This window comes from Parus major, chromosome 5, assembly GCF_001522545.3.
Source record: "Parus major isolate Abel chromosome 5, Parus_major1.1, whole genome shotgun sequence".
Lineage (NCBI taxonomy): Eukaryota > Metazoa > Chordata > Aves > Passeriformes > Paridae > Parus > Parus major.
Window position 1 is genome coordinate 3,221,096 of NC_031774.1, and position 27,258 is coordinate 3,248,353.

The 27,258-nt window shown below is 38.4% G+C and overlaps 2 protein-coding genes across 4 annotated transcripts in view; one reads left to right on the forward strand and one right to left on the reverse strand.

The window, feature by feature from the left end:
• Positions 1 to 2,207: 2,207 nt before the first annotated feature.
• Positions 2,208 to 17,405, forward strand: SLC5A12 (solute carrier family 5 member 12). Its single transcript, XM_015630784.1, has 15 exons — positions 2,208 to 2,842; positions 4,870 to 4,935; positions 5,930 to 5,981; positions 7,234 to 7,301; positions 8,295 to 8,449; positions 9,634 to 9,774; positions 11,141 to 11,270; positions 11,615 to 11,703; positions 12,579 to 12,691; positions 13,799 to 13,866; positions 14,222 to 14,308; positions 14,917 to 15,095; positions 15,284 to 15,387; positions 15,630 to 15,751; positions 16,588 to 17,405. Exons 1-15 carry the CDS (start codon positions 2,486 to 2,488, stop codon positions 16,744 to 16,746), a joined length of 1,890 nt encoding a protein of 629 aa, XP_015486270.1. The 5' UTR covers positions 2,208 to 2,485; the 3' UTR covers positions 16,747 to 17,405.
• A 4,034-nt stretch (positions 17,406 to 21,439) lies between these two features.
• The window catches only part of ANO3 (anoctamin 3), a 157,956-nt gene continuing 152,137 nt past the window's right edge, over positions 21,440 to 27,258 (reverse strand). For all 3 annotated transcript variants that reach the window (XM_015630780.3, XM_015630781.2, XM_015630782.2), the window contains one exon: positions 21,440 to 26,670. In XM_015630780.3, the coding sequence (XP_015486266.1) occupies positions 26,488 to 26,670 (183 nt within the window). In that variant the 3' untranslated portion in view covers positions 21,440 to 26,487. The remainder of the gene's footprint in view (positions 26,671 to 27,258) is intronic.

Below are 27,258 nucleotides of genomic sequence, written 5' to 3' on the forward strand. Positions count from 1 at the left end.
AAAAATACCCATTTTTCTGCTAGAAAAAAGATTCATAATTTAAAAAAATAAATAATTGCTACAGGCTTACATTTATGACAGTTGGAATTTTTTACACTACATTTATTTTCCTAGAATGAATATTACAGGGATCTTCCACTTACAGTCTCTCTGGTAACATGACTAGGAGAGAAACCTTCTGACTCAGATGATGATTTTTTCATTTGCTTTATATTTTCATTTTTTATCCCAGGCTTTATAAACAGCTCCCCCACCCTCTCAACACTGTAAGACTGATCATGTCTTATTTACATAACACAGTTCAGCAGCTCAAATTTGAGAAGAAATACCCTCAAGTTTGAGGGGTTTTCATCTTTCTGTGATTTCACTTGATGCCCCTGAGATCAAGCTGGATCAATCTATGGTTTTTCTGGTCAGCCCTACAAGCTTCATACAAAAACCCATTAAATTTGCCTCCTGCCAGACTGGGTTGATGGTTGACCCCAGAAACTCCCTGTTGTAATGGCACAGCTTTTACCATTGCCAGAGACATTAATTAATGAGACCCAGTAGGTGTGAGATAAAACATGCAGAGAATATCCATATCCACACTTAAAAGGAGAGAAGAGAAAGAAGAGAGCAAAAAGGCAAAAAAAAACCAAACCAAAACAACCTCTCAAAAGCAGAGGAATGCTTGGCTGCTTTTTTGAGAGTGTAACACTCTAAGGCATTTGGTCTGTACAAAAGAGAAATATTAACTAGTGATGGTTGCATACTTGGGTACAGCTGTATGAAAACTCTCAGGATGTTGCCTGGACTGACTCACTTTGGCTGATCTCATAAAGGAAAGTGGTTCATTGCTGTCTCACCTGGTGCCTCCATCTCACCACCACAGGACACAATACATATGGATATATCCATATCCTGGTTTTCATAGAGGGCTGGGTCATAGATCCCAAACCTGCACTTCATATATTTATGTGGACTAAGGGTGTTTTGTCTACAGATGCAGCAGTACCTTTAAAGAGGTATCTTCGCATATTGATTTAGGTTTTTTTGTTTGTTTTTCTTTTTCTGTTCACATTTGGCAACAAAAGGGGACTTTCAACTCCCCCTTTTACACTCAGCCTCACCAAAATCAGCAAGAACATTGCACAATCTCTGCAGCACACATGGAGAGAAGAAGTCTTTCTCCTAAGCAATGGATGGGAACAGGCAAGACCAGGTCTGGACACAAAGTTTGTACTGACACAACAAAACTATGTCTATTTACCAATGACTTAAGAAGGAGATGTGGGGATCCACACCCAACTAAGACAAGGCTGAAGAAAAGGACTTCTGCTATTAAAATCTCTCCCAGGTTATATTATTTCTTCTTCCTTTTTTCTTCACAATATGCACTCCACCCTTCCTTCAGGGTTGTGACTACACAAACTGTCTCTCTCTGTACAAGTTAATCCTGGGATGACAAGTAATTTCCTGCTTCTTTGGCAAAGGAATAGTTATGGCATTAATGAAGATAAAATGGATTCAATTATTTAAAACAAAAACACAAAAGGAAAACCTAATATTGAATTTACAAAATTATGCCAAAGACATAATTAAGATAAATGTTGCTGTTTAATCTCATTTTCTATGATTCTCTAGTCCTGTAAATCCAACAAAATTGTATGTGGACAAATAAAATGAGTCACTTCTCACATGAACCCACACAAGCTATATTGTCTTTAGTAGAAGTCGGTTAAAAATTAGTTTCTAACTGAAATTCATCCTCAGACAGTGAAGCACAAACCCCACTTTTGTTCATCTGGAGGTCCATTGGGTCTCCAAACACACCAAGGCTGGACTGTAGCAAGTGGGGGGAATCACCATAGTTTTAAACATTAAACATTTCAGTTTCTTATGGCTGCCTTAAGTTCCAGAGGTTCTACCATGAAGAAAACTTAGCATGTCAAAGGAGAACTGTAAATCATATTGCTGGCATTCCAGATCAGTTTTTAACCATATGAGGAAATTGCTTCTCTGAAAATAAACTCACTAGGGAGACGACAGGTTTCTACACTGAGCTTTCCTTCCTTTCTCTCTCCTTTTTTTTCCTCTATTGCTCTCATTTTATTATTTAAAAATGCTGAGATGTTAGAAAAGACATGGATCACGCCAATGTCTTTTGGCTAATGTTTAACCTTAAATTTACACATCACAGATAAAAAGGGGTTGTACTACAAATTTCACAGCTAAGTCCCTTATTTCAGCTTGCCTGGCAGAACCCATAGTACCAGGGTCTAAGTGCATTCCTCCTTAAATCATCCTTAGCTACCTGGTTTTTAACTCCTTAGAACTGAATTGGATTAGAAAAAGTCTTCTGGCTGAACAGTCTTTCAATTTATTGTTTGTCATCGCTGATCTACAGATAAGCTTCAGCTTTGCTGTCACCAGAGTTAATCTGGTCAGAGCACCAGACACAGTAAACCAGAATCTTCCATCAGAGAATTATACAATTGCTGCAATGCCAAACTTTGTAGCTCCAGAAGGCAAAAAATTCGTGACTTGGGACTATGTCGTTTTTGCAACACTGTTTTTAGTCTCTGCCAGCATTGGAGTCTTTTTTGCAGTTAAAGAGAGGAAAAAGAAAACCTCAAAGGAATTTTTGGTGGGTGGTAAGCAGATGACATGTGGACCCATAGCTTTTTCTCTTACATCAAGCTTCATGTCAGCAGTAACAGTCCTGGGAACACCCTCCGAAGTTTATCGCTACGGGGCATCCTTTGTGCTCTTCTTTCTTTCGTACACACTTGTCATAATTTTTACTGCTGAACTTTATCTACCTGTTTTTTATAAGTCTGGCATCACAAGCACTTATGAGGTAAGTAAAAATCATAAAATAAATGCACTACTCTAGCATAATTAAATATTGTGCATGTATTTTTTAGGGAATAATTAAATATCATGCCTGTATTTTTTAGAGAAAAGTCTTTGACAGAAAGCTTTCTGCAGTGTTTCACAGAACAAATATTGATATATTAATTATTCTTAAAATTATATGCATTATTCAAACTAGCTATTTATACTGCATAAGTTGAAATCACAATCTAAGGTTCAGAGCTCCTTTTATGCACATATAGTACAGACAGGATATGGGTTTACACACCAAAATTTAAGCACCAAATTAAGTTAAATTGGAAAATATTTAAGTGTATCCAAATGCTTCTGGTCTTTTGAGTATTCTGTTCTGGTTTAGGGAGACAGACTTTAAGAACAACATTCAATATTATCCAATTCAAACTTAGTCTAGATATGGTAATTTTGTCCAAGTTACTGTATCTAAATAGTGGAGGTGGAAGGAAGAGAAAGATGGTGGCAGGCCTGCTCAAAAAATAAAAAGGAAAGAAGAAAAGAAAGTCAGGTCTGGAGAATGAATTCAAGCATTCTCTGTGAAATGAAATGAAATGAAATGAAATGAAATGAAATGAAATGAAATGAAATGAAATGAACGACTTCTGAATTTTGTAGAGTTTTTGCGTAGCATTTTCCCTGGAACACATTTTTTCCTTCAGCTCAGTAGCAGCCCTTGTAACCTGCACATCCACAGGACAGCTACTGAGCATTTGGGATGGTCTCTCACTCACTCCAGTCAGCTCCTGCAAGTTTGGTTGCTCCTGTCTGTGGGCAGTTTCAAGTAAGCAAGAATTGGATGGTGGAACTGGATTAGTCCCAAGGAACTTTCTGGTAACAGAAAGGCCACTGATACTCACTGAACCCAAACCCTAGGAAGGGCTTTGGTCAAACAGATCTGCCTTGGAAATGTTTTCAGCTCAGTGAAGAGTAAAATTGGACATTGCTGCAAATAGTTGCATTTTCTAGTTGGTTTTGACCCAATACCAGAGAATCAACCACTTTTGTCATCTGAGGCACCAGAAGTGTCATTGTAGACAGAAAGACCCTTCAAGCATGCTGCAAAGATGACTGTTGGCCTCATGAAATATTTTTAGAAATAGCTCATCTTAAATTGTATTATTTAGAAATAGCTCATCATAAATTAGCCACGTATTTATATGGCAGACTGTGGGGTTTGTTACACAAGATCAGCATGAGCAAAAGGAAGTAAAAAGATGCTTTGGCAGTACAAAGTGCACAGCCTGGAGACTCTTAAAAGAGAGGGAATTTGTACAGCCCATGCCTGGTGTCTGCTGGGGTGCACATGGGACTGTGGCCCAAGATGAGCCTCCCTGCATGGAGGCTGCACAGGGCAGAGACTCTGCAAAGACCCCAGGGGGTGATTCAGCCTTAAAACCTGGCCCTTTGGGTTTAGAGATCCACTCACTTCTGCAGTTCTCTTGAAGGTGGCAACACCTCTCTAGATCCTTGAACCTGGAAGTCCATAAGATCCCCCTTCTTGCCTCTCCACATTGGCAATGTGCAGATTTGGCTTTAGGCTGAGAAGGTGGGAAAGCCAGCTTAGCTCAGGCACCAGGAAACTCCACGTTGCTGCTCCATCATTTGCTCCACCTCCACTTCTGTCACTGCTGGAGTCGATGCTGCTTCTGCTAGAGATGAGCTCAAGTTTCCTCACTGTGTAGTTGGAATATAATTTCATTTGAAGTTTAAATTTCTTTGTAGCTCTTGGGGGCTTCCCGTTACTCCTGGCACAAAGCAGGTATTGATCACTGCAACCCAATATAGAGCTTCAAGTACATGGTGCAGATGAGAAGATTTCTTAAATGTAATTATCCTTATGTCTAATGACAACCCTGCTCTTCTTGTTAATTACTCCTAACAGCAGTGCCAGTAAGTTTACTTGCACAGTAAGGTGTTACTCAGGGCAAACAGAAGGGTAACATCTGTGTCACAGATGCTACATGTGCACTTTACTGAAATTACACCTTTTCCTAGTATTTGGAGTTAAGATTTAACAAGATTGTCCGTCTTGCTGCAACCCTGATTTACATCCTACAGACGGTAAGACAACACTGACTCTTTTTTTTTTTATGCTAACTTCACTCAACATCGATTTTCACAGACTAGTCTCACACAGCACATTTTTTATAATGAGGTGTTTTAATGAGTAATCTTTTTTTCTTAGATTTTTCACTTGAACTATGAATGCTAAAAAGAAAGTTTGATTATGTTTTTAACTAACTTCTCTAACTTTTCCTGTTTAGCATTAAGAATGCCATTTTAGCTGTCTTTAACACTCTTTAACTGTCTTTAACAGCACATTCTTGGTTTCATTATGTTCACTTAAAGCCTCTCTCTCTTCCCAAACATGTGGATTCTGTTTTTGTTGAGAAGCTGGCCAAGCTTGACTGGGTATGTTTAGTTACCCATTTATGACACTGAGGTGAATGATCCTATTTGAAAACTGCTGCACAAGGTATCCTGGGCAGATGCCTGACTGCTGTGACCATCTTGAAGGGTTACATTAGTTGTGTATTTAATGGAAATATGGGATTTGATGGGAGATGATGAGACATTTCCTTCTGCATTAATTCAACTTAAATAATTCCCAGACCTTTGGCAGTAGATCTGAATGCTTATTGACTTTGGTGCTTTGTTTCTCCACCAGTTCTCTCAGATCTTACATGTAAAGGGTATTGGGTCAGTTACTTTGAAAGGGATTGAATGGAAAAATGAAAAATTAATTTCTGAGATAAATGCAACTTAATTTCTGTGTCACAGTGTTTTCTGGAGACACCCTTTTTCTATTTCATGAGGATATATTGTCATCTATTTGTCTTAGCATTAGAGAAAGAAGTAATACAAAGACAGAAAATAGCCCTTCCCTCAGAAAGTAATTAAACACAAGATTTTAATTTTTAAGGGCTGAAACAGAAAGCCATATACAAGACCAGCTGATCTAAAGAAACCCCTAGATCTGGTGTTTTGCTCAGAGCCCTACTCTAAATACAGGTTTTATCACTGAGCACTCAAATACATAATTTTTCTCCTTCAGATCCTTTACACAGGAATAGTTGTCTATGCTCCATCACTGGCACTCAACCAAGGTGAGTTCTTATGCTGCTAACCCAAATAATCACACCAGAAGGATTGCTTGAGTAAACAAAGTAACAAAAATAGATAAAGACAAAAACCCAACCATCCTCAAAGGTTCTGTAAGAAGGATTTTGCCTTGACCTTGTAGCTCTGCATTTCTGGCTCCTCAGGTTCCCCTCACACCCAAACATTAGCAGGAGCCTCGTGGTTGCTCTTCTTTCCTCTCAGAACCACCTGAAGGGATTTCAAGCACACAATTTCCCAACATCCTGACAAAGTTCACAGTACAAGCTGATGATCCAAGACCATACTATGTACTTTGATTCCCCCTCTCCCTGTCTTTTGTATTCAGGATTCCATGGGCATAACTCTTTTCCCCATGGCCAGAGGTGAATGCTGTTCTGCTGTCTGTCCCCAGACTTCTTCAATTAATATTTGCAAACTAGGCAGAGAGCATCCATCACCACAGATGGGATTTGCAATTTTACTGTCATAGGGCACAAGGGATCATCATGGCCCAAATCCTGATTTTACCAAAACTGACTGGGAGGCTGTTTTCATTATTCATTATCTGAGTTACATTCAGTCTGTCCGATCCCACTGCTCACACAGCACCAGATTTTCTGCCTCTGTCATGCAGCTGAATTCCATGTGAAAGTTCTCAGTCATGATTACACCATACTAACTTTGCTAATAAGAAAACCTTTACGAATAGCTTTGCCCTCACAGACTATGAGTGGTGTGTGAGATTTCAGTATCAGCCAAAACAAAATTTGTGCACCTTGTGCAAAGAAGCTACGAAGCAAATGAGCACAGAAAGTTGTTTTAATGAAGCACATTTTAGCATTATACCATTAGATGCAGGTAATGGAGTTTACTTAGGGGTTGGGTTTTTTTTTTTTTGTCTTAGGATTTTTGGGAATCTCTGAAGAAATTGCTTTCTGAAGACAAAGTTCTGGACTAAGAACAGAAGTGAGGCATTGCTTGTACACTCTGTCCCATCAGAATGACATTTTTGCTTTATGCAAGTCTTCTTAAATGTTACTTTTGCTTGAAAATGAGTTAATTTCAGTTTGAAAGAAAACAACAATGCAAAACAGTCTTCCTTAACACTTGAACAATCAAGCAAAGATTGATAGACACAAAATATTAAAATTAATAATTACTCCTATCCATTTAAAGCTAAAGGATGACAGCTCTTCTGTTACCTTCCAGATGGTTACATCCATTTCACTAACAATTTTGTTTTCATTGGTTTCACAGTCACTGGGTTTGATCTCTGGGGCTCTGTGGCTGCAACAGGAATTGTCTGCACTTTCTATTGCACTCTGGTATGTAACAGGCATAACTGAACAGCTGGAACATAGACAGTTAATTTGACCATCCTTTAAACATGACAGACTATCAGAGAAGGATGGCTCCTGTGGAGAACATAGAGATAAATTTCTTCGACACTCTGTGTTATAAGGAAGTTTATTTGGAGGGGAAAAAAATCCTCTCTAATCTTCTGCTGTATGTCTCCACGTTTAAACCAGACATCTTGAGACAGAGTCCAGATAAGGAGGCCATAAGCTTCCCCTGTCATCTTTTGAGAAGATGATTCTTATCTTACAAATTATGGGCTGAAAAACACGGTAACGAAAATTGTGCTCAAGAGCAAAGCACAAAAACCTAGGAAGGACAAGCAACAGGTCAGAGAGCTTTGCTTTTGAGTGGAAGCAACATGAGACTCCAAATTCCTAAACAGATATATTGTATGGGTATTTGTAGGGAAGCAGCAGAGCCCAGGGGCTCAGGACACAAACAAATTGCCATTCCCTTTGCCACTAATGATTTTTTTCAATATATCACTCCACTCTAGTTGAAAACACTTATGATATGCTCTGGTAGTGATTTGATCAAATGGGAAAGTAGCTATGGAAGAAAGCTGAATGGCAAACTTTCCAGAGCTGTTTTTCTGTGTTAGGCTAACAGTGCTAACACTCTGCTCTTAGAATATATGGAGTTCTACTTGATGTAGGAACAGGCCAAAAGTCCCTAAGATTTTCTTCCACACCACGGTATGTTCTTCAAATGCATATAAAGGAGGCAGAAAAAAAGCATTTAACTGAAAGTCAAATATCCTCCTGTGCCCATGGACAAACTATTTAGGCTGTGAAATTTTCTGACCTGCAAAAAGACACATTTTGTGGGGGAATGCAAAGCCCTGGTTTGCTCGGTGCTGTACAGCTCAGGAGCTGCCCAAGTAAGGAGTCTTCCTACACTTTTCAGTACTTCAGCAACAGGAAAGAGGATTGAGGGTATACAGTTTCTCTTTGTTTTAGGGAGGATTAAAAGCTGTTGTCTGGACAGATGCATTTCAAATGATTGTAATGGTGGCTGGCTTCGTGACGGTTTTGATTCGAGGAACTAGTGTGAATGGTGGATTGACCAAAGTCTGGGAAGATGCCCATGAAGGATCCCGGCTAAACATATTTGAGTAAGAAACAAGTTATGCAAACCATTCCTTTCTGTATATTTAATGTTTAGAAACCATACCCTCAGTAAGCCAAAAAATACACAGACTTGGTTTTAAATAACCTTGGTGACTCGGGAAAGCCCATTCCTCATTTCTTCATATATTTGACCATTAAGAAAGTTTTGCTCTTTAAAGAAATCAAAGGTCTGCTGAACTGAAGGGGAGATTTGCCATTTTTCCTTGTGTAGCTACAAAAGCAGCTCAGTTATTCCTTCCAATTTCATACACAGAATATTCTGAGCTGGGAGGGATCCACAATAATCAGCAAGTCCAGCTCATAAGTAAATGGCTCATACAGGGATCAAACATGAAACCTTGATGCCATTAGCAGCGTGTTCTAATCAACTGAGCTAATCTCAGCAGCTAATTGTATATATCTTTATTTTTCTATTCATAAAACTGACACTACATTTTACTTGCACTCACCACAGCAGCAATCAATAGAGCACCAGTGCTCTGGGATAGAAATCTGACCTTCCTTTGGCTGTTTAGGGTATTTGTTGGTTAATCAAGGCAAGTCCATGACAGAATCCAGCAGCAAGGTCAAATGTTATCTGCTGTCCCCACCAAGATAAGGGGAACTGCAAGGATAACATATTCAAGACAGAAATATATTCTTGTACGAGTTAGACTTGCTGAGTAACAGGATTTTGTTGTACAAGAGATAACACAGCAGCTGAAGCAATTTCTTGTAAAGGAAGTTACATCATAATGATGTGCCACTAAAAGTTTACAGGATTCTTTTAGAGTTTAGTAAGCAACCTTGTTCCTTACAGAAGATGGGGTCCCAGACAGGGTGACTTGTAAGTCTGCTACAACGTGACACAGGTTTGATGTCTGAGCATGAGCATCCATATAAATTTAATTAATCTCAGTTAAGTGATCCTCTGACTAGGTCAGAATGATATTTGATTATCCTGACTCGAAAACAATGTGTTCCAATATAAAAGTAAAAAAAAAAAACAACTCCCAAAGCTGAGCACATCAGGTGTCTGTTCTGGAAAACAATATCACCAATGCAAAATTTCTGATTCAGATTGGTAGGACATGCCAGATAGCTCTGAAAAAACCTCTTGCTGAAAAAAAATATGTTTAAATAAAAAACTGAATTGCTTTTTCTTTCTTTCTTTGTTCATTTCTTCTAGCTTTGATGTTGATCCTTTAAGAAGACACACCTTCTGGACAATAGTTATTGGGGGAACATTTACATGGCTAGGGCTCTATGGAGTCAATCAGTCCACGATACAAAGATGTGTTTCCTGCAAATCAGAAAAGCATGCTAAACTGTAAGCTACCTGTCATTAACCTGTTCTTGCAATCAATCAAGAATTACACTAATGACACTAAGTTTGTCAGCTCTATTAAATAAATATTGGGATCCCATTAGGTGGTAGCAAGCTAATTTTACTCTGACAGTCTTACTGCCTCTGTCTCAAAATTACTTAAGTATATGCAGAGGAAAAAGAAAAATCTATCTCTTGCAGCTTATCAATTTATGATCAGGCTGATAAACTAATCCTCAGAAGGAGAGTATGGCAAAGGTGCCAACACAGAAGTTGTGCTATCTGCAAATCAATTGTAAAAATGTATCTGTTGGAGCTGTGTTTATGTTATACTGGATTAAAAGTTGTTATTGATTTGGTGAAGCACTACAGTACAAGGTATTACCTATTTAAAATTAAATCCTAACAACTTCTTAAAATTCTGCAGCATCAGAATAATAAGAATCAGTGAAGAACAAAGTGAATCTTCACAATATAAATATTCAGGTCTCCAACTTGCTACCTGCCTCAACTTCAGCAGTAGTATGTGCATTGCTAGACATTTTACTCAACAATCAGATTTTTTTCACACACCTAGAGCCAATTGCTTGCACTTGTGGCTAAAGAATAAAGGTGGTAACTTTTTCCTTTTTCAAACAGTTAGATTTTTTGCTGCCTGTAAACATACTGATTTTTCTGAAGGTCATGACTGTCTATATTAATTTATCCTGTAAAAAACCCAGTGTCTGAAAAACATCTAGAAGTCACACCAGTGAGAACATCACTAGTAACAAGCTGGATTAACCTTTGTTTCCTGGTAGCACATTCTGAACTTGTCTTAGCAATAGATCTTGTGCAAGGCGATGTCCAAACATGATGTGAGCTCTGAAATGAAATGAAATGAAATGAAATGAAATGAAATGAAATGAAATGAAATGAGATTAAATTAAATCTGGCAGCTCTCAGAACCTGCAGGATTGCTGACCCACAGCCACACAATCTTCCTAGCAGATGCTGTCACCCACATCCATTTCATGGAATAGGGAAAACAACCAAGACTGTTACTTTTCATGGTAACATTGGAAATAATATTCTGTGTGCATTAAAGGCAGGAGAGCATCAACATCTCCCAAAAATCTGTTCAGTATGTCCCAAAAGTCTGAACAAGGGACAGGAATGACAGACCCAGCACTCAGTGCAGCCCATTCTGAGTAGAGGTTACTTGACTCTTCCAGCTCATTTTTTTAAATCTTGCTTTGAATTGTACAGCCAGTTTGAATTACATAACCAGTTGGGATTAAGGGATCTCCCAAAAAAAGTTCAGAATAAATATCTTTTAACAACATTTTTATTTATTGTCCATGAAACAGTTTCTCTCTTTTTGCTCTAGGGCACTTTACCTGAATTTATTGGGACTCTGGACAGTCCTAGTGTGTGCAGTATTTTGTGGATTGGTGATGTACTCTCATTACAAGAGTTGTGACCCTTGGACTGCTGCTTTCATTTCAGCTCCTGATCAGGTACAGATGTCCATTACAATAATTAGGAGCTGCTTTGCACTCAGATATAGCACATATCAGGGCAGCCTAATTTTGGGAAATGCTCTATGTCCTTTCAGCACTCAGGGACTAAGGTGGGTGCCAGATCAGGGCTACAGTAATATCTGTTCTGGCACTCCTGCAGTACTAATTCAGTTCAGCATTTCTGACAAAAGACATACCCTTTGCTCAAAATCTGAAACCATGTTACTTGGGACAACATCAGAATTTCACAACATGCTCAGAAACATAAAATACTTCTCTTCCATTACCCAGGAAACCCTTAATTAATTTCTTATGTTGCTCTTGTGCTCCTTCTGTCCCAGCTCATGCCATACTTTGTTATGGACATTTTTTCTTCGCTGCCAGGAGTCCCAGGACTGTTTGTTGCCTGTGCATTCAGTGGAACACTAAGGTTTGTGAATCTGAATTGACATTTTAGCTATTTATGATAATTTCTTGAGGATCCACAATGAGGGAAAAATATGAAACCCTAAGAAAAGCTCAGCTGTTTTTTCTTAGAGCATTCTAGAAATCAGCAGTAGTTCTTCATTGAATTATGTTACATCCCTGGAGGTATTTAAAGGACATGTGGATGTGGCACTTAGGGACTTGGTTAAGTGGTGGACTTGACTGTGCTGGGCAAACAGTTGGACTCTGTGATCTTAGAGGTCTTTTCCAACCTAAATTATTCTATTATTATGTTTATGATAAAGTCTAACTCCACATCTTCAGTATCATCCTATCCCAAATACATTTTAGAATAATATTATCAGTACAGACAAAGCGTAGAAAAACTAAGTTTAATTTCCCAAAATACTCTTGTGAGCTGCTCATAGTGATATTGTCTTTATTTAAGCGAACTGCCACAATATCATACTCAGGGGTGTGAATGTTTTCAGCAAGTCTGTCTGGACTGTATTCACCAAAGACTGCCTCACTCACTGAGCTGGAGGAGCTGGGCCATGTGTGGAGGACCAGGGTGGCACTAGTGGTGACTGCACATCCTTCTGTTTGTAAGGGAGTCAAGTTTTAATTCTGGAACTTGTCTGTATTTCAGGTCTTTGCAAAGTTTTAAATTGAAGGGTCATTTAGGATGTGTTTCTGTCTTGTTCCATGCCAGCATGAAGCAGAGCCCCCAGCAGAAGCAGCAGAAACCTCCCCAGTTAAAGCAGCACATGTGAAAAATACCATGAGTCATACAGTTCTTGGAGAGCATTCGTGCTGAAATTCCTTGATTTCAGATTATATTGCCTCCTGTTTACTTACCCTTCTTCTCCCTCCCTACAGCACTGTGGCTGCCAGCATCAATGCTTTAGCAACTGTAACCTTTGAAGACTTGGTCAAAAAGGGTTTCCCAAACCTCTCGGAGAAGATGAGCACGTGGATCAGCAAAGGCTTGTGTGGGTACTCCAGATGAGACCCATTTCTTTAGCAGCAAAGGGCACTGCCTAGAGAGACTCCCTCAGAAACACTTGCACTTTGGAAACCTCCACAGGAATGTAACCCTTTATAAACCCTCAAGGTGAACATCAGCCTGATGCTTCGGTAGCATTAAGTATCAGCACCATTATGGCAGAGAAAGAAATGCAGACTAGCATTAACAGCCACTCCTCAAAATCCTTGGGAAAGTCTGGTCTGCTGAAAATATTGGAAAGCACTCCTCATAACACAGAAAGAATATCAATGTAGTTATTACCACATTATAGTAGTGTTTATTTAGAGTAATACAGTAATTTCTATTCAAATTTAGAGTATTGCATAAGCAGGGTATTTAGCTTTTTAGAGAAAAAGTATGAAAACAAAAAAGTAAAAAAACCCACAAAATATCATCAACATATCAAGCATCCAACATTATTTTAATTTTTAGGATATTTGTTACAATTATTGCAGTAAGATCATAACGCTTTTATGAATACTATAGTAATAACTATAATAATTTTATTAAAGTTCATAAATATCATGAAAGAGCTAAACCCATATATTTTACATCTCTGTAACTGCTTCTAGTCTTCTCTGTGTTTGTTTTTCCACTTACTACTTAGTTTTTTCACTCTGGGCCTATAAGGGTAATTTTTATATCTGAAACCAAGGTGTGCAAGCACAGAAGTTTTGGTTGGCTTTCCTCAAGATTTCTGCACACAGAGTTTCACTTACCATGAAGTTAAAATTAGTGTCAAGGGAAGAAAGCCATGCTGTTTTATCATTTCCCAGCTCATTTATTAATTATTTTAAAAGTGACACTAAAAGGCAACAGAAACATTTCTTCATGAGGCATGACTTCTAAATTAATCTCATTGCTGTTGTTCTACTTTGTAAGGAATATCAATCAACCAAAAACCCAAGGAGACTTCACACAAGACACCTCTGGGTGTATAATGGTCTGCTCCAAACATTCAATAAGAAGTGTAAATCTCTCCATCCTGCCTGCTCATCTCAGACATTTCTGAGCTAGAACCCATCCCCACTATTAACCAGCACTGAGAACGTTGGTACCTTATTTTTTCCAGGTATATTGTATGGTGTCCTGTGCACTTCCATGGCTGCAGCAGCATCGCTGCTGGGAGGAGTTGTGCAGGTATTTCTCTGCTTCAGGAATGCAATTAATAGAATAGGAATGAACAGAAAATGTGATGAAGTGAGCAAATAATTCTGCCAGCTCTGATGGCTGCTAGATTACCTAAACCATTTCTGTGGACATTTTGCTGAGAGGAATAAGGAGGTCAAAAAAGAAATCCCCTAACTCCTTCACTATTGACTCACTGCTAGGAAACAATACTGAACGTGATCCTCTCTCTAACTGTGCCCTGAAATCACTACTTAACCCTTCTTTCTCACTATTTTCAGACTGAAAATTACTGACCAAAATCAGAATTGGGCATGCTTCCCCTCAGCCACTGCCCTGAACTCCTCTTTCTTCTCTGCACCCACAGGCTTCCCTCTCCATCCACGGCATGTGTGGGGGGCCAATGCTGGGATTATTTACTCTGGGAATTGTGTTTCCCTGTGCTAACTGGAAGGTAAGGAAACAAAAATCCTGATCTAAAAGAAAATATATATTTATTTTTTTTTCTTAAAACTTCATTTTGAAAATTGTTCGGGTCTTTGAGCTGCTTTTCAGATTTTGCACCTGAGGATCTATCTATTTATACATGCCTTTTCTCTGCCTAAATTTAACCTGCTGAATCTAAGTCTACACAACTGTGGAATAATTGGTGATTAGATTCACATGAGGGTTTTCTTAATTTTTTTTGTTTGTTTGCTCCTGAGTTTCATTAAGAATAAAAAAATTATTCAATATTTGCACCAGCCTTGGGATGCACAGAGCGATTACAAAAGCTTTGCCTTCATTCTTTCACTCAAAACACGAGTTCAATTCCGTATTGCCCCTTTAGGATTTCCATCAAGGTTAGCAGAACTAACACTAAAATCTGTACCACAGCTTTAATCACACTTCTGCTTCAACTTTTATAAATAGAGGGCACTAAAGCACCGTGTTTTGTACCTTAGTTGAGAACAGGATTTATTTACACCGTAATCCATCATTACCTACTCCTGCCTAATTCATATTCACAGAAAAGCACTTTCCACATATCATCTTTAACAGTATCTTTCTGTACTTGCCAAGGGTGCTCTTGGAGGCCTCTTAGCTGGGATCAGCTTGGCTTTTTGGGCTGGCACTGGCTCTTTCATTTACCCTGCACCACCAGCGAAGTCCATCCCTCTGCATCTGTCTACCCTCAACTGCACCCTGGCCAACAGCACCGAGGTGCTGCTGACAGCAGCTCCCTCCCTGGCTCCAGACAGGTAATTTTCCTGTTGTTACCACTTAAACCTGTGTTTTGCTGAGTGTGCCAGCCCAGCCTGCAGCAGGCAGTAACCACAGGGCAGGCTGGGAGGGCAGACTGGTGCCAGGTGCCAGCCTGAGCTGCATTTTGCTGGCACATTCAGGCAAGAACTCATCACCAGCTGCTTTTGTCACCTCTTCTTCACAGGCCTTTTCTGGCAGACACCTGGTACTCCCTGTCCTACCTGTACTTCAGTGCCATTGGCTGTGTGGGCTGTGCCATCACAGGCTTGTTGATCAGCTTTATAACAGGTTGGTGTCCTAAACATACACAGCCATAAATATAAATAAATGTGCATTTGCATAAGCTGGCTCTGCTGTTAAAAAAGCTCTTTAAAAGTCCAGTGGGTGACTTGAGACAGATTCAGAAGAGGAAAGTGGGCTCTGATCTTGCTCCCCCAGCTCATGGTCTGAGGTTCCCAAGGCTCACACCCAGCTATCCATACATATATTATTATTATCCATACATACATATTATTATTTTCTTTTTGCAGGACCTAGTAGAGGAGAAGACATCCCACCAGTGTTAATTAAGCCAGTTTGCAACCTGTTCTGCTTTTGGTCCAAGAGACTCAGAGTATTCCTGTGGTGTGGAGTGCAGCATGACAGCCTGGAGGTGAGTACCTGAGGGCATCAGCTCGGCCCAGGAGCAGCTGCATGTGCTGAGCACAGGAATAACCAGCTTTCAACAGCTGCTTTTGAACTTGTGCAAGGGGTGCTGCACAAGCACCACAGGCTGGAAATGAGATCAGCCAGACCTTGGTCAGTAATAAGTTACCTATTTTTCCTGTTCTCATCAAATATGGGGACTCAGGCTCTCTGAAAACAAACAGCCCTCAGGAAAGCCAGGAGCTCATGGAACAGGGTCTGACCTCCCTCTCCCTGCCCTCCTCCCTTGCAGACAAAACTGCACTTCACACAGCTCACCAAGCTATTGCCTTCCACCAAAAAAGACTTTAGAACTCCTTTGCTCATGAAGCCCTCTTGCTGCTGCCATCCCCATCAAAGCCTCTGCTCTCCAGATCAACTCCAGTCAGAGCTGAATTTTAAAGATCTGGCTCATGTTTCAGATATTTTAAAGACAGAGTAGGTCCAATAAAATTTAAAGATAGAGCACAGCTGTATTTTAGCTCACAATAAAACTTTTGCCCTCACTTCTCAGTCTTGCTGATAAACATGAAAACCAACAAATTTTCAAGTAAGATAACAGAGAGTAACAATCTCACCAGCATCTGAGCTGCTCCTTTCCACCTCCACCTCCTCCACAGCTATTCTCCAGGTGTCCCAAGGCTTTGTAGCTCATTAAAAAGGCATACAGAATGAATACATTTATTCTTGCACTGTTTTAATAGTTTTCCTTAATAATATTTTATTTCCTAATAGTTTAATCAAAGGAAAAAGACAGTGAATACAGGCTTTAAACTACAAGAGTGTTTTCTTTCTTTTCTTCAGATGGACCTTGAAAAAAAACTGCCTAAAGTTGCTGCAAACAAAACCAGAACAGATAACACCTTCAAAAATAATACCAACAGAGAAAATAATCCCCGGATCCATGGTTACAAGTCTGAGGAAAATTCATATACAAATATAAGCAGAGAATCTCGCCTCTAGAAGCTGAGGGACATTTAATCAAACTTTAGTTCTTCAGAAATTAGTAACTTCTTTTACTGCATTTACCAGCTTGTAGGTGATCAAGAGGGAGCAATTGCACCCTGTAGCAATAAAGGACAGATTTTTATTTACGAATTTCTTGGCAGACCTGGGTAATGATCAGACAAAGGGGTTGTGGAAGCACTGCTATTTTAGAAGAAATGTTTCATGGATTTTGTTGTGGAAGCTCCCACCCAGACTTGCAGCTGCAATACATCTCCATCACACACTCTATTCAGCAACTCATATTGAAGGGAATGTGCAAAGGTGAGCCTGAGATAAATCAAGACTTTGGAGAAGTTTGTGAGATATCTCACTAAGGTGAGTCTGTGAGCTGCCCTGTGATGGAGAAAAGAGGTCAGGTTGAGCCTACACCCAGGTATCACAAAAAGTCTCCTCACAGGAACCTTGTATAGACCAGACTGGTCTTTCAGTCACCGAGATAACTGTGCTTGCTTTGGGGAATTCAAGTTTTCTTTACAACTTCTCTTTGTAAAAGCTATAGGAGAGAGTAACAATTTGTACTTTGAATTCAGGATAGTTCTTTATCTGTGTTAGTTTTCACCTCAAAAGGATCCCCTTTTATGCAATAAAGAAAATAAACCAATATTTAATGATGATCATGTCTCCTAATTGAGAATTCATGCTGATGTTTGAAAAAAAAGACACATAATTAAGCAAAATAATCTGTCTGGTACAATGTCATGGAAGCAGAGCCCACTCAGTGCTCTCTTTCAGTGAAACACATTTGTTCCAAAATTTGCTGGTTGTAAATAAAAGTCAACAGATCACCTCTCACCTTGATAAACTTTTGGATATAGTTCTTCAATAAATATATTTGTTTTCAAACAAAATTCACAACTGAATGAAACAGACAGAATGAAAAGATCAACGATGACTCATGGACTCAGCTGATACATTTAGCTTGTTTTTCTCTGAAGAGCCCCACTGTTGCTTTATCAGTGACCATCTTTATGATGTAGGTGTATGTCAGTCTGGTCCTTGAAGTTACTTCCCCTCTCTCTGTTCATGCCCTACCCCTTGGAAATGGTCCCAGGATTTTAATTAGAGAACAGAAATAGCAGTCTGTAAATGACACTCCCTTGCTTGCATGGAACAGTTTGTCAAGAAACTGAGAACCAAGTCAATATTTGTGTTAATCCCTTTTACACTGCTTTTATAATCTCATTAAAGCTTCTAGCTAAGTCTGGCTAGCTGTTTGCTGTCTCATGTGGCATGCTTTCCCTTCCTGCTTCCATACTTGGGATGGTTAGCAAGGCAAAGATGGAAACTCAGTAAATACTACTTTATCATTTATATCTCATGGCCACACCCCTTACTGATAAGGTTGTATTAAGTCTAACTACCCTGCCTCAGGATGTAAAATAATTCCTGAGTAAAAGTGGTTCAAAACACACAGATGAAGCTCTACAGTCAGAGGGAGGATGATAAAACCCTCTCTAGTTGTTGGAGGATATCTGATTCAGAGATTTGTAACTCTGAAGACAATCAGGTTTCATCTGAATATTTCTTAAAAAGCAGTATCATTATTCTCTGCACTTGTGTTTCACAAGTCTGGCAGCACTGGATGAACTACAGACTTACCACAAGTCATCTGCCACAGAAGAGAATCTCAATTTACCCATTTGATGTCAGGAAAAAGTGAGTTAGGTTTGCTAGAATTGCATTCTCTCCAAATGCTATTGAAGGAATATCCTGAAGGATTTTTATTCAAGGATTGCCAGACTGTTTTTATTACAACTAAAGCCACACATTGAGCTCAATTTTTTTTTTTTTTTTGTGTTTTTAGTGGAGTCAGCCAAAGGGTTATACCAATTCCAACAGGTGGATGATACATGACAACATATGATGGCTAAAATCCATAATTCATTATTCAGCCTTCTAGCAAGATTTAAGGATAAATTCTAGCAAAACTGGAACTCAGAGAAATTTCCATTCTTTTTAGATTAGTTAATTAACCTGTTAATCTGTTTAGTTATCTTCTCATTTCCTCTACATCCTGAGCCATTGATCTTTCCAGAGGCAGATCTAGCATGTCCACTTGGGTTGAAAAATGGAGATTATGAAACTAGGAACAGATAAATCCTAGAAGAGTTTAAATATAAGAAATTATTAGTCACTAGTGAAAGCAGTACAACATAAATGACTGAAAATTTGAAAACTCAGTCTAGCTGTGCCTTGAGGCCAAATATTTAATTGTTAAAATTTTTAATTTTATTTAATTGCTAAATTAAATTTAATTTAACAATTAAATATTTAATATTTAATTGTTAAAAATGCCTGAGTGATCCATGACCCTGAAATTACTTTCTTACAAGACTATGATTTGAATGCTCATGAGCACTCACTTTTCAAGTATACAATTGCTTTTAATTATCTCTGAATATTTGGAATAATAAAGCTCACAGCCTTTTTCAAAGATATCAAAGTTTATTACTGAAAAAAAAAAAAGTAATAATCAAATGTGCATGATACAGCAAGTAGTTGCATTTGTATATGTAAACCTTAATAAAGTAAATAGCATCCCAAAGACAAATTTATGCCAAAAGTGTCTTACAATAGTTAATCAGATTTACAACTTTTTCCTCAGTGAATTATTTTACTTCTGGGGTACATAGCTGCTTGTAAAAGCAATCTTAAAACACAAAAGAAACTGAAAGCTAACATGCTGGAGGAACTTACAGCTTTTGCACAGAAAAGTAGTTTTCTCCAAAATGCTCTCTGATACTGTAAACTTGTTTTAAATATTACTTACAAAGTGTAGATTCATGAGTAGAAAAAATAGCTGAAATTTTATTCTTACTCCTTACTTAGAAATCAAGCTGTATTTAAACATTACATAAATTTCAAATATATACACATTTTAAGAAATCTCTTATGATCAGGATATTGCAAGTTAGCCAGGATTATCAGAGTAAAAAAATGACTGAACCATCTTATTCAGTTAGGTTTTACATGAGATTATTTCAAAGAACCAAAATTTCAGTGATACTACTCTAGGTAAAAATTAGAGCCAACAGTTTGGAAGATTTTTCAATACAAAACTCCAAGTTGTTTAAATAGAACATGAAAATAAAATGTGATCTGATTTTTTTTTTTTTCATTATTAACAGAAAAATCATCGTGTTCTCAGTGGTTAAAAATCTCACTAGCTTTAGACTCCATTGGGTTTTTTTTTTTTTTTTTTTTTCATTATTAACAGAAAAATCATCGTGTTCTCAGTGGTTAAAAATCTCACTAGCTTTAGACTCCATTGGGTTTAATCCTAATTTTTTACCCTGTTGCATCCTAACAAGTAGCTCATGTCAGTAAGAATGCAAACTACAGAGAACAACGAGCAATACAGAGGTTGAATCCAGAAGATAGAATGAGCCAACAGAACTAACACAAGGTCATCTCAAGTGCAGTGAAGAGGGATTTTACCATCAGCATTGTGAGACTAAATCCCAGCCCTGGATTTAAGAAGCTCCTGTGTACCATGGCATAGTGATTTCCCTACTGTTCCACTAGAACTTTGTGCTGTTGTGGTAACATTGTGCTGTCACGGTTAGGCCAAGGTTATCAGAAATCCAAATTTCTAGTAAATGTGCTTGCAATGGCAATATCAGACAAAAATTGTCAAAACCAATCCATTCTAGAAATCTAAAAATTATGCAAGTGTGTGGGGTATTTAGGATTTATGTGCATGTGGAGGAAGGGACACAAGGAGAAAAAGCTGTGGTGCTTGGGGAGGTGGCTGGAAGGACAGAAATGGCACAGGCAGTGGTGCCCCACACTGTCTCACACTGAGTATGCAATCAGGGCATACTCATTTGTAAAAAGCACCAGACAGACTAATATTTGTGCACTTTCTGCTTTGGCATCTCAGCAAGGGACATCCAAAAACAACCTGTAAAAAAAATCTGCTGTTACCACATTGGTAATAAAACACTGAGGATAAGTAAAGAATGAGCCAAAGGAGGGAAAAAAAAGAGATCAGGAGGCCTGTCCCCATGCTTCATCCTCAAACCCTTATTTTTCAGAGCCTGCTGCAATTCTGGAGCAAAACTTTCTGGAGTGAACATGAGCCCTTTGCTGCCTTCTGCTCATTCTCACTCTCCATACGCTGGTTGCTGAATTTTACCTCAGAAGAATGTGGGTTTTGTGAGCATGAGGTTGAGCAAGAAAAGACTTGGGGTATTTTTTAAGTTACCAGATTTTCCACTACAGGCATATAGGTTAGAATTCATTTAAACACTTTCAAAAAGTGTCACTGTATGCATTTTAGCCAGACAAAGCATGCACTGGAACAAAATAACAGGTCTGCCTGGAAATGGACTTCTGTTTGAATTCTAGAATCAGCCTTAACATCAAATCATTATTATGAAATGCTGCCCTTACATTTGTTTCAAACTTTGTCCCCCAACAAGCAACATCAGCACTTTATGAGGATTCAAAAAAATAAAATGCTTCTGGAATTACTACTGCATTGTGATTACTGATACCACTGTTTTTTATCTCTGTCCATTTTCTTAATAAAAATAGAAACTAAATAGAAAATGTGATTTAAAAAAAAAAAAAATCCACTAACTTTATCGCATTCATAAGTAGCTGTTTGTATAAAATTAGTTTTACTGATAAGGCTATTGCCCAGTATATATAAAAAAAATCTAGTTTTAGTAAGTTTTAATGAAAATTAGTGACTTTTACAGGCTAACTATGCTAATTTGCCTCCAAACAAACCGTGACATAATGCAAAAGTTTATTAAGTCCCACAGTGCCATGTAGGACTTGGCAGGTAACTGCAGTGGATTCCCTGGCTCCAGAAATTCTCTCTGGCAACGCTCCCAGTTGGAGTGTGCAGTGGAGGAAGCCAAAGCAAGGAAAGAGCAGATGTGCATTACTCATACAATTAAACTGATCATCTTAATGGCACATTAAGAATAAAACATCACCCAAACTGTTGCCTTTCCCCATATTAATACTCTCCCTGAAGCTGTATTTCCCAAGGTATTTTTCCTTCTGTAGAACTTTTTATGAAGGAAAGTTCTGGAAATTAAGGTATTTATCTACTAACTTATTTTTTCTAGTCTGTCTAGACATTTTCCATTTGAGCTTTCCACAGGACACAATTGAGCCTAACTGTGCCTCAGAACACTATTTATGGCTAGTTGTTGGAAAAGCACAGCCACAGCTGATATGTATTTCATACTAGTGAAGATATGTACTTCCAAAGAAACATCTAACAAAAACAAAAGCTCACTTATCATCCATCATCACTATTGAAATTTTAGCCCTGACACTATTTTCTCTATAAATCCTTTCATGAAAAGGGTTAGGAAAGGGATGAATTGTTAATGTTGGAAAACATCTCCAAAATGATCAGGTCCAATCTTTGACCAAATATTACCATAACAAATAAATCACAACACTAAGTGCCACGTCCTGTCATTTCTTGAACACTTCCAAGGATGATGACTCCACCACCTCCCAGGGCAGCCTGTTCCAATGCTTTCAATGAAAAAATTCTTCCCAGTGTCCAACCTGAGCCTTACTGTGTGCAGCCTGAGGTTGTGTTCCCTTGTCACTGGTTTCCTGCTAGAAGAGGCTGATTCCCCCCTTGCTACAATCTCTTTTCAGGTAGCTGTGGAGAGTAATGACTCCTCTGAGTCTCCTTGAAAACCACAGCTCCTTCAGCCACTCCTCCTATGAATTAATCTCTCTAGATCCCTCCACAGCTTCACAGTCCTTCTCTGGACAAGCTCCAGCACCTCAGTGTCTGCCTGGAACTGAGGAGCCCAGAATGGGACACAGTCTCAACATGTGGCCTCATCAGTGCGAGGACAATCACTTCCCTGGTCCTGCTGGCCACACTGTTTGTGACACAGGACAGGATGCTGTGAGCTTTTCTGTCCACCTGGGCAGAGGCTGGCTCATGTTCAGCTGCTCTTGACTTGTCCCCCTAGATCCTTTCCACTCTGCCCCCAGCCTGTGGCATTGCAGTGGATTGTTGTGATCCAGGGACAAGACTTGGTACTTGACCCATTGATCCAGCCTGTTCATATTTCTCTGCAGAGCCTTCCTGCCCTCCAACAGATCCAACAATGCCACACAACTTAGCTTAGTATGGTCTGCAAACTCACTGAGGATGCTCTTGATCCCCTTGCTCAGATCACTGATAAAGACATTAAACAGAAGAAGAACACTGAGCCTTGGGGAGCCACGCTCCTGACCTGGATAAACAGCCCTCACTGCACTTCACCCTCTGGGCACGGCCATCCAGCTTTAATTAGCTTTAATCCAGCTCAGAGTACACCTGCAGCCACCTTCTCCAGGAGAATGCCATGGGTGACAGCTTCAGAGGTGTCACTGAACTCATCATGAGGTTGGCCTTGTTTCCAAAGCTCTGCTGAAGGGCGCTCAGTCAGCGAGCTCAATGTTCAGACAAGCCTTAGCTCTCAGCTGTGAGCACTCTTAATGCCTCCCTCTTTGTAGAGACAAACTTCAGGGAACCTCTCATTAGGATGGCCAATAAAACAGAATTCTTATTTTCCTTCTTTTATTCACCAAAATTCAGATCTCACACAGTAGGCACAAATTTAGAATAAAATGTCATAAGAAATTAGGTGTATAGCACGTGTCTGGACTTTGTGCCATCTCTGAAATGGAAATTTCTTTTGTCTGAATCAAGATGCAGAATTTTTTTAAGAATAATTAACACATTTTGAACAAATACTTTATATATAAAAAATCCAGTTGCTCATGCAGTCTCTGTAAGGGCGCATGCATAGAGCAAAGTTTTCATAGATTAGATCTGCAATGATCCAAAGCATTTTTGCACAAATTGAGGTTCTAAAGCTTTGTCAAATTTCACAAATGCAGCCTGCATGCACAGTCTAGTCATACGAGTCATTTTTTTTGAAAAGACAATATTTAGAATATGAAAAGATCATTCACCATTCAAAAAATACATTATTCCTGAGGACAGTGTGTGCATTATTCTTTAGGAAAATAATGTGCAGTCCATGAAAACAGCATAAGCAAAGTCAAGCAAAAAGGTTTCTCAGCTTAAGCAAATGGCAAGACAGTGGCAAGACCTTTACACATTGTTGATGTCCTCCAAAAGCAAAGGACACACAGAGTGTTTTTCCAAATTTCTTGTGCTTTTCCAGTGCATAAAATGCACCATTTCAGATCTACACACTTGCCTTTTATATACTCCTATATTCCAGTGTTGAAAAAAAATCATAATATATATATATATGTAAATCTCAAATAAAATAAAAAAATTAATGTGGTTTTTCAAGTCCAATTGGAACTTGCCTAGGTATGTACTGACACATGCCAGTATCAATAGCAGAAACAAAAAAGTATAAAATAATATTTTCAATTTTTGCCTGATTTTTACCCTGTATATCACTTCATAACTTTATAACTTGGGCCAGCCAAGGCATTTTGTTTTTAGAGAAAACATTAAAAAGAGCTCATCTGTGACCTTCTGAAGCATTGAAATATTATCACTAGGTGGCACAGAAACAAAAACTGTGACACAGGGTTAATTCTGTTCAACAGTGCTTGACAATCCACAGAAGGAGACAGAGACACAATAAATTAAATAAAATGTTGTGATTCTATTCACACTGAGGAGAGTGCAGTAATTTTTTTTTCTGATATTGACTCTTGAGGAACTTAATGCACAACTCAGGGTATGAAGGAACAAATGAAGGAACAGAACAGCCTTTCCAAAATATGGCAAGCTGAGTTCCATCAATCCTTTATCACAGAATGTATGGGTAATGTATCTGGTTGGACCAGACCTTCAAATTTATTTCTTCCTTTCATGCAGTACTACAGAGTCCTGTAAGTGCCTTGTCTGGTAACAGAGCTGAAATTAACCCAGAAATCTCATTAACGTGGTGAAACAACTGAAGAAATTAAAAGTCTGATGTTAGCTCTCTGGATACAATCCAGATCCTATTTACCCACTTTGATGGGCTCTTGAAATTAATTTCAGTGGAACAAAATAAAATTATTGTGCTAATAAATGCAAGTGAGTACTGGAATTACACTTTTTAATTCAACAGGATAATGTAAATAGTGAAAATTCAGGTCTTGCCATAGCTGTCAGCAGTGATTGTGCTGTAGCTTTATCCCTAAAAATAATGTCAAAATTTGTAGATTTTGTGGTTACTGTGCTTTGCTGACTCTGTTTTTCAGATTTTTCTCATCCCATATAGAGAAGCATTATTTAAAATTGTACAAGAGAAACAGAACAACTGTAACTCTGTTTATCCATTCTCTTCCCTGCAAGGTTTCCCTTCAAACTTGTTTAACCATTAAGTACTTTACCTGTATTATGAAATGTTAGTGACAGACAATTTCATCACCAGAATGTAACTATCAAGCACAAGCAACACTGCAATATGCTGTTTTACAACATAAAAACTGAAATTTGATTCTTCAATGAACATATACTTTTTTAGTGATTTTATCGAAAAAATCCCCCCCAAAGTGTAAGAAGGCATACTAATAATAATAATAGTAATAATAATAATAATAATAATAAATCTAAGAGTAACCACAATGTGTGTATGCATTTATATACAATCTGTATACATATTTGCCTGTATCCAGCTCCAATGTTATGACATATTTAGGCCAATAAAAGTGTACATTACTGCAACATTTACTATTAGAATAAGAAGAACATTGTTACACTTTGCTCTTCTTCTCCTTCCCTGAACAAGCAAGCCACATGTTATACTGCATATCTCATATATATCTGCAGAAGCTTGCATACTATAAAGATATAATTGTATTTTGAAGAGAAAGTCATTTGCACTGCATGGGAGTATTTCAAGTTAGCATTCTGTGAAGTCATGGAATCACTGCCCAGACTGATCAAGAGGAACAGGAACACAGTTAGCATGGAAATGACAGTTCTTTCACCCTGGAAAAGTGTGGAGATGGCCTTTCCACACACAAAAGTGGAAAGACAACTCAACAGCTGTGTAATTTTCAAACAGAAAATTACATTCTCCTAGAGCTGCTGTTCTTTTTCTGAATTTGGACTTTTTGGTTTTCAACTAGATGGATAAATTAATGACACTGATGTGCAAATCTTAAACTGCATAGTATATATTTAGCAGCCACAGACCCCTTTTTTAGGGTAGGACCACATCCACAATCTCAACAAGAGACTAGGACAAACCTGACAAAACAGTAAGCCTGAAAGATCAAGTCATGGCCACAAAGGCAACAACTGCTCTGTTCTTTAGAGGCATCACAGATGGAGCTGAGCAATCAGAAGCTGTACAAGTAATCAATATCACATAACTTGGTTTTAGCCATGCCCATTCTATATGTTCACAGGTAATTTGCTGTTTTCATCATATTGATAGTATCTTCATAAACAGCATGAAAATCCATTGCCTTTTTTTAAAAACAGTGTCCAGATTTTTAATCTGTCTGCACATTTCTGAATGCCAATTGTCATTGGAGCTCATCATAGACCAGCTAGAGGTAAGGCTTTTTATTGTCATCATTGCAAACATCTATTTTCCAGTGCCCACTGAAGTATGCAACTGTACAGCCTAGCAAGAACATATATACACCACCACCAAATCTCACACAAATGCCAGACTGACTTCATTCTGTAACTTCACTCTCCAATTTCAAAGAGTTTTTGTTGTATGGTGGTGACTAAGGCCATTCATGGTGATACTGTTTCCCATTCTTTTTCCTTTCTCTTTGCAAATGTTCCAGTTCAGCCTCATACATCATCTCCTGGACTAAGTATTTCTCTCTTCTCATTCTGTCACACAAGTCTTTGGGTATGTCTGGAATTAGGTAGGCAATGAAGGACTTTATTCCAAAAACAAGGTGCTGAAAAGAAAAACAAAAACAAATGCTTAATATATCATTAAGTATTCCTTTGTAGGTCTACACTTTAGAGCCTAAAAGTCTGTGGCAAAACTGGAACTGAGATTCAATGAGTGACTGAAAAGCAACTCCTTTGTTTTTTTGAAATAAAAACACTCATATGGGAGTAAATGAGTGATCTAAAAGAAATGGGCAAATGTTGAAGTTTTTCAAAAATTAAAGGGTAGAGTTAGTGACTTAAATGAAGATGTGACTACAGGATTTGCTAGTTTGATCAACAAATTCAAATGCTACCTACAAGCATTCTTTGTTCCGGGATTATAATGGAAATAGGTAATCAGATTCCTGGGTAGCATGCAGTATGTTCTCCAAACTTAGTACATATTTTTCTACTTTTATATTCACCTAGGATTATGTATCATTTTCCTGAAACAGATTCTCTATCTTGTAATAACTGTGTCTAGTATACACAAAACTTGTATTTCTTCTTTTTCAATAAAATAGGAAAGATTGGGCAGGGAACCAACATGATGTATGACTGTTAAGGAAATATGATTTTAGAGGAGCTCTACAGTAAGTGCATGCTCTGTC

Coding starts and splice junctions, on each gene's coding strand:
- SLC5A12 (XM_015630784.1), top strand. CDS start 2,486: ATGCCAAACTTTGTAGCTCCAGAAGGCAAAAAATTCGTGACTTGGGAC. Junction 4,936..5,929: donor TGATTTACATCCTACAGACG/GTAAGACAACAC, acceptor TTTCTCCTTCAG/ATCCTTTACACAGGAATAGT. Junction 13,867..14,221: donor TGCTGGGAGGAGTTGTGCAG/GTATTTCTCTGC, acceptor CTGCACCCACAG/GCTTCCCTCTCCATCCACGG.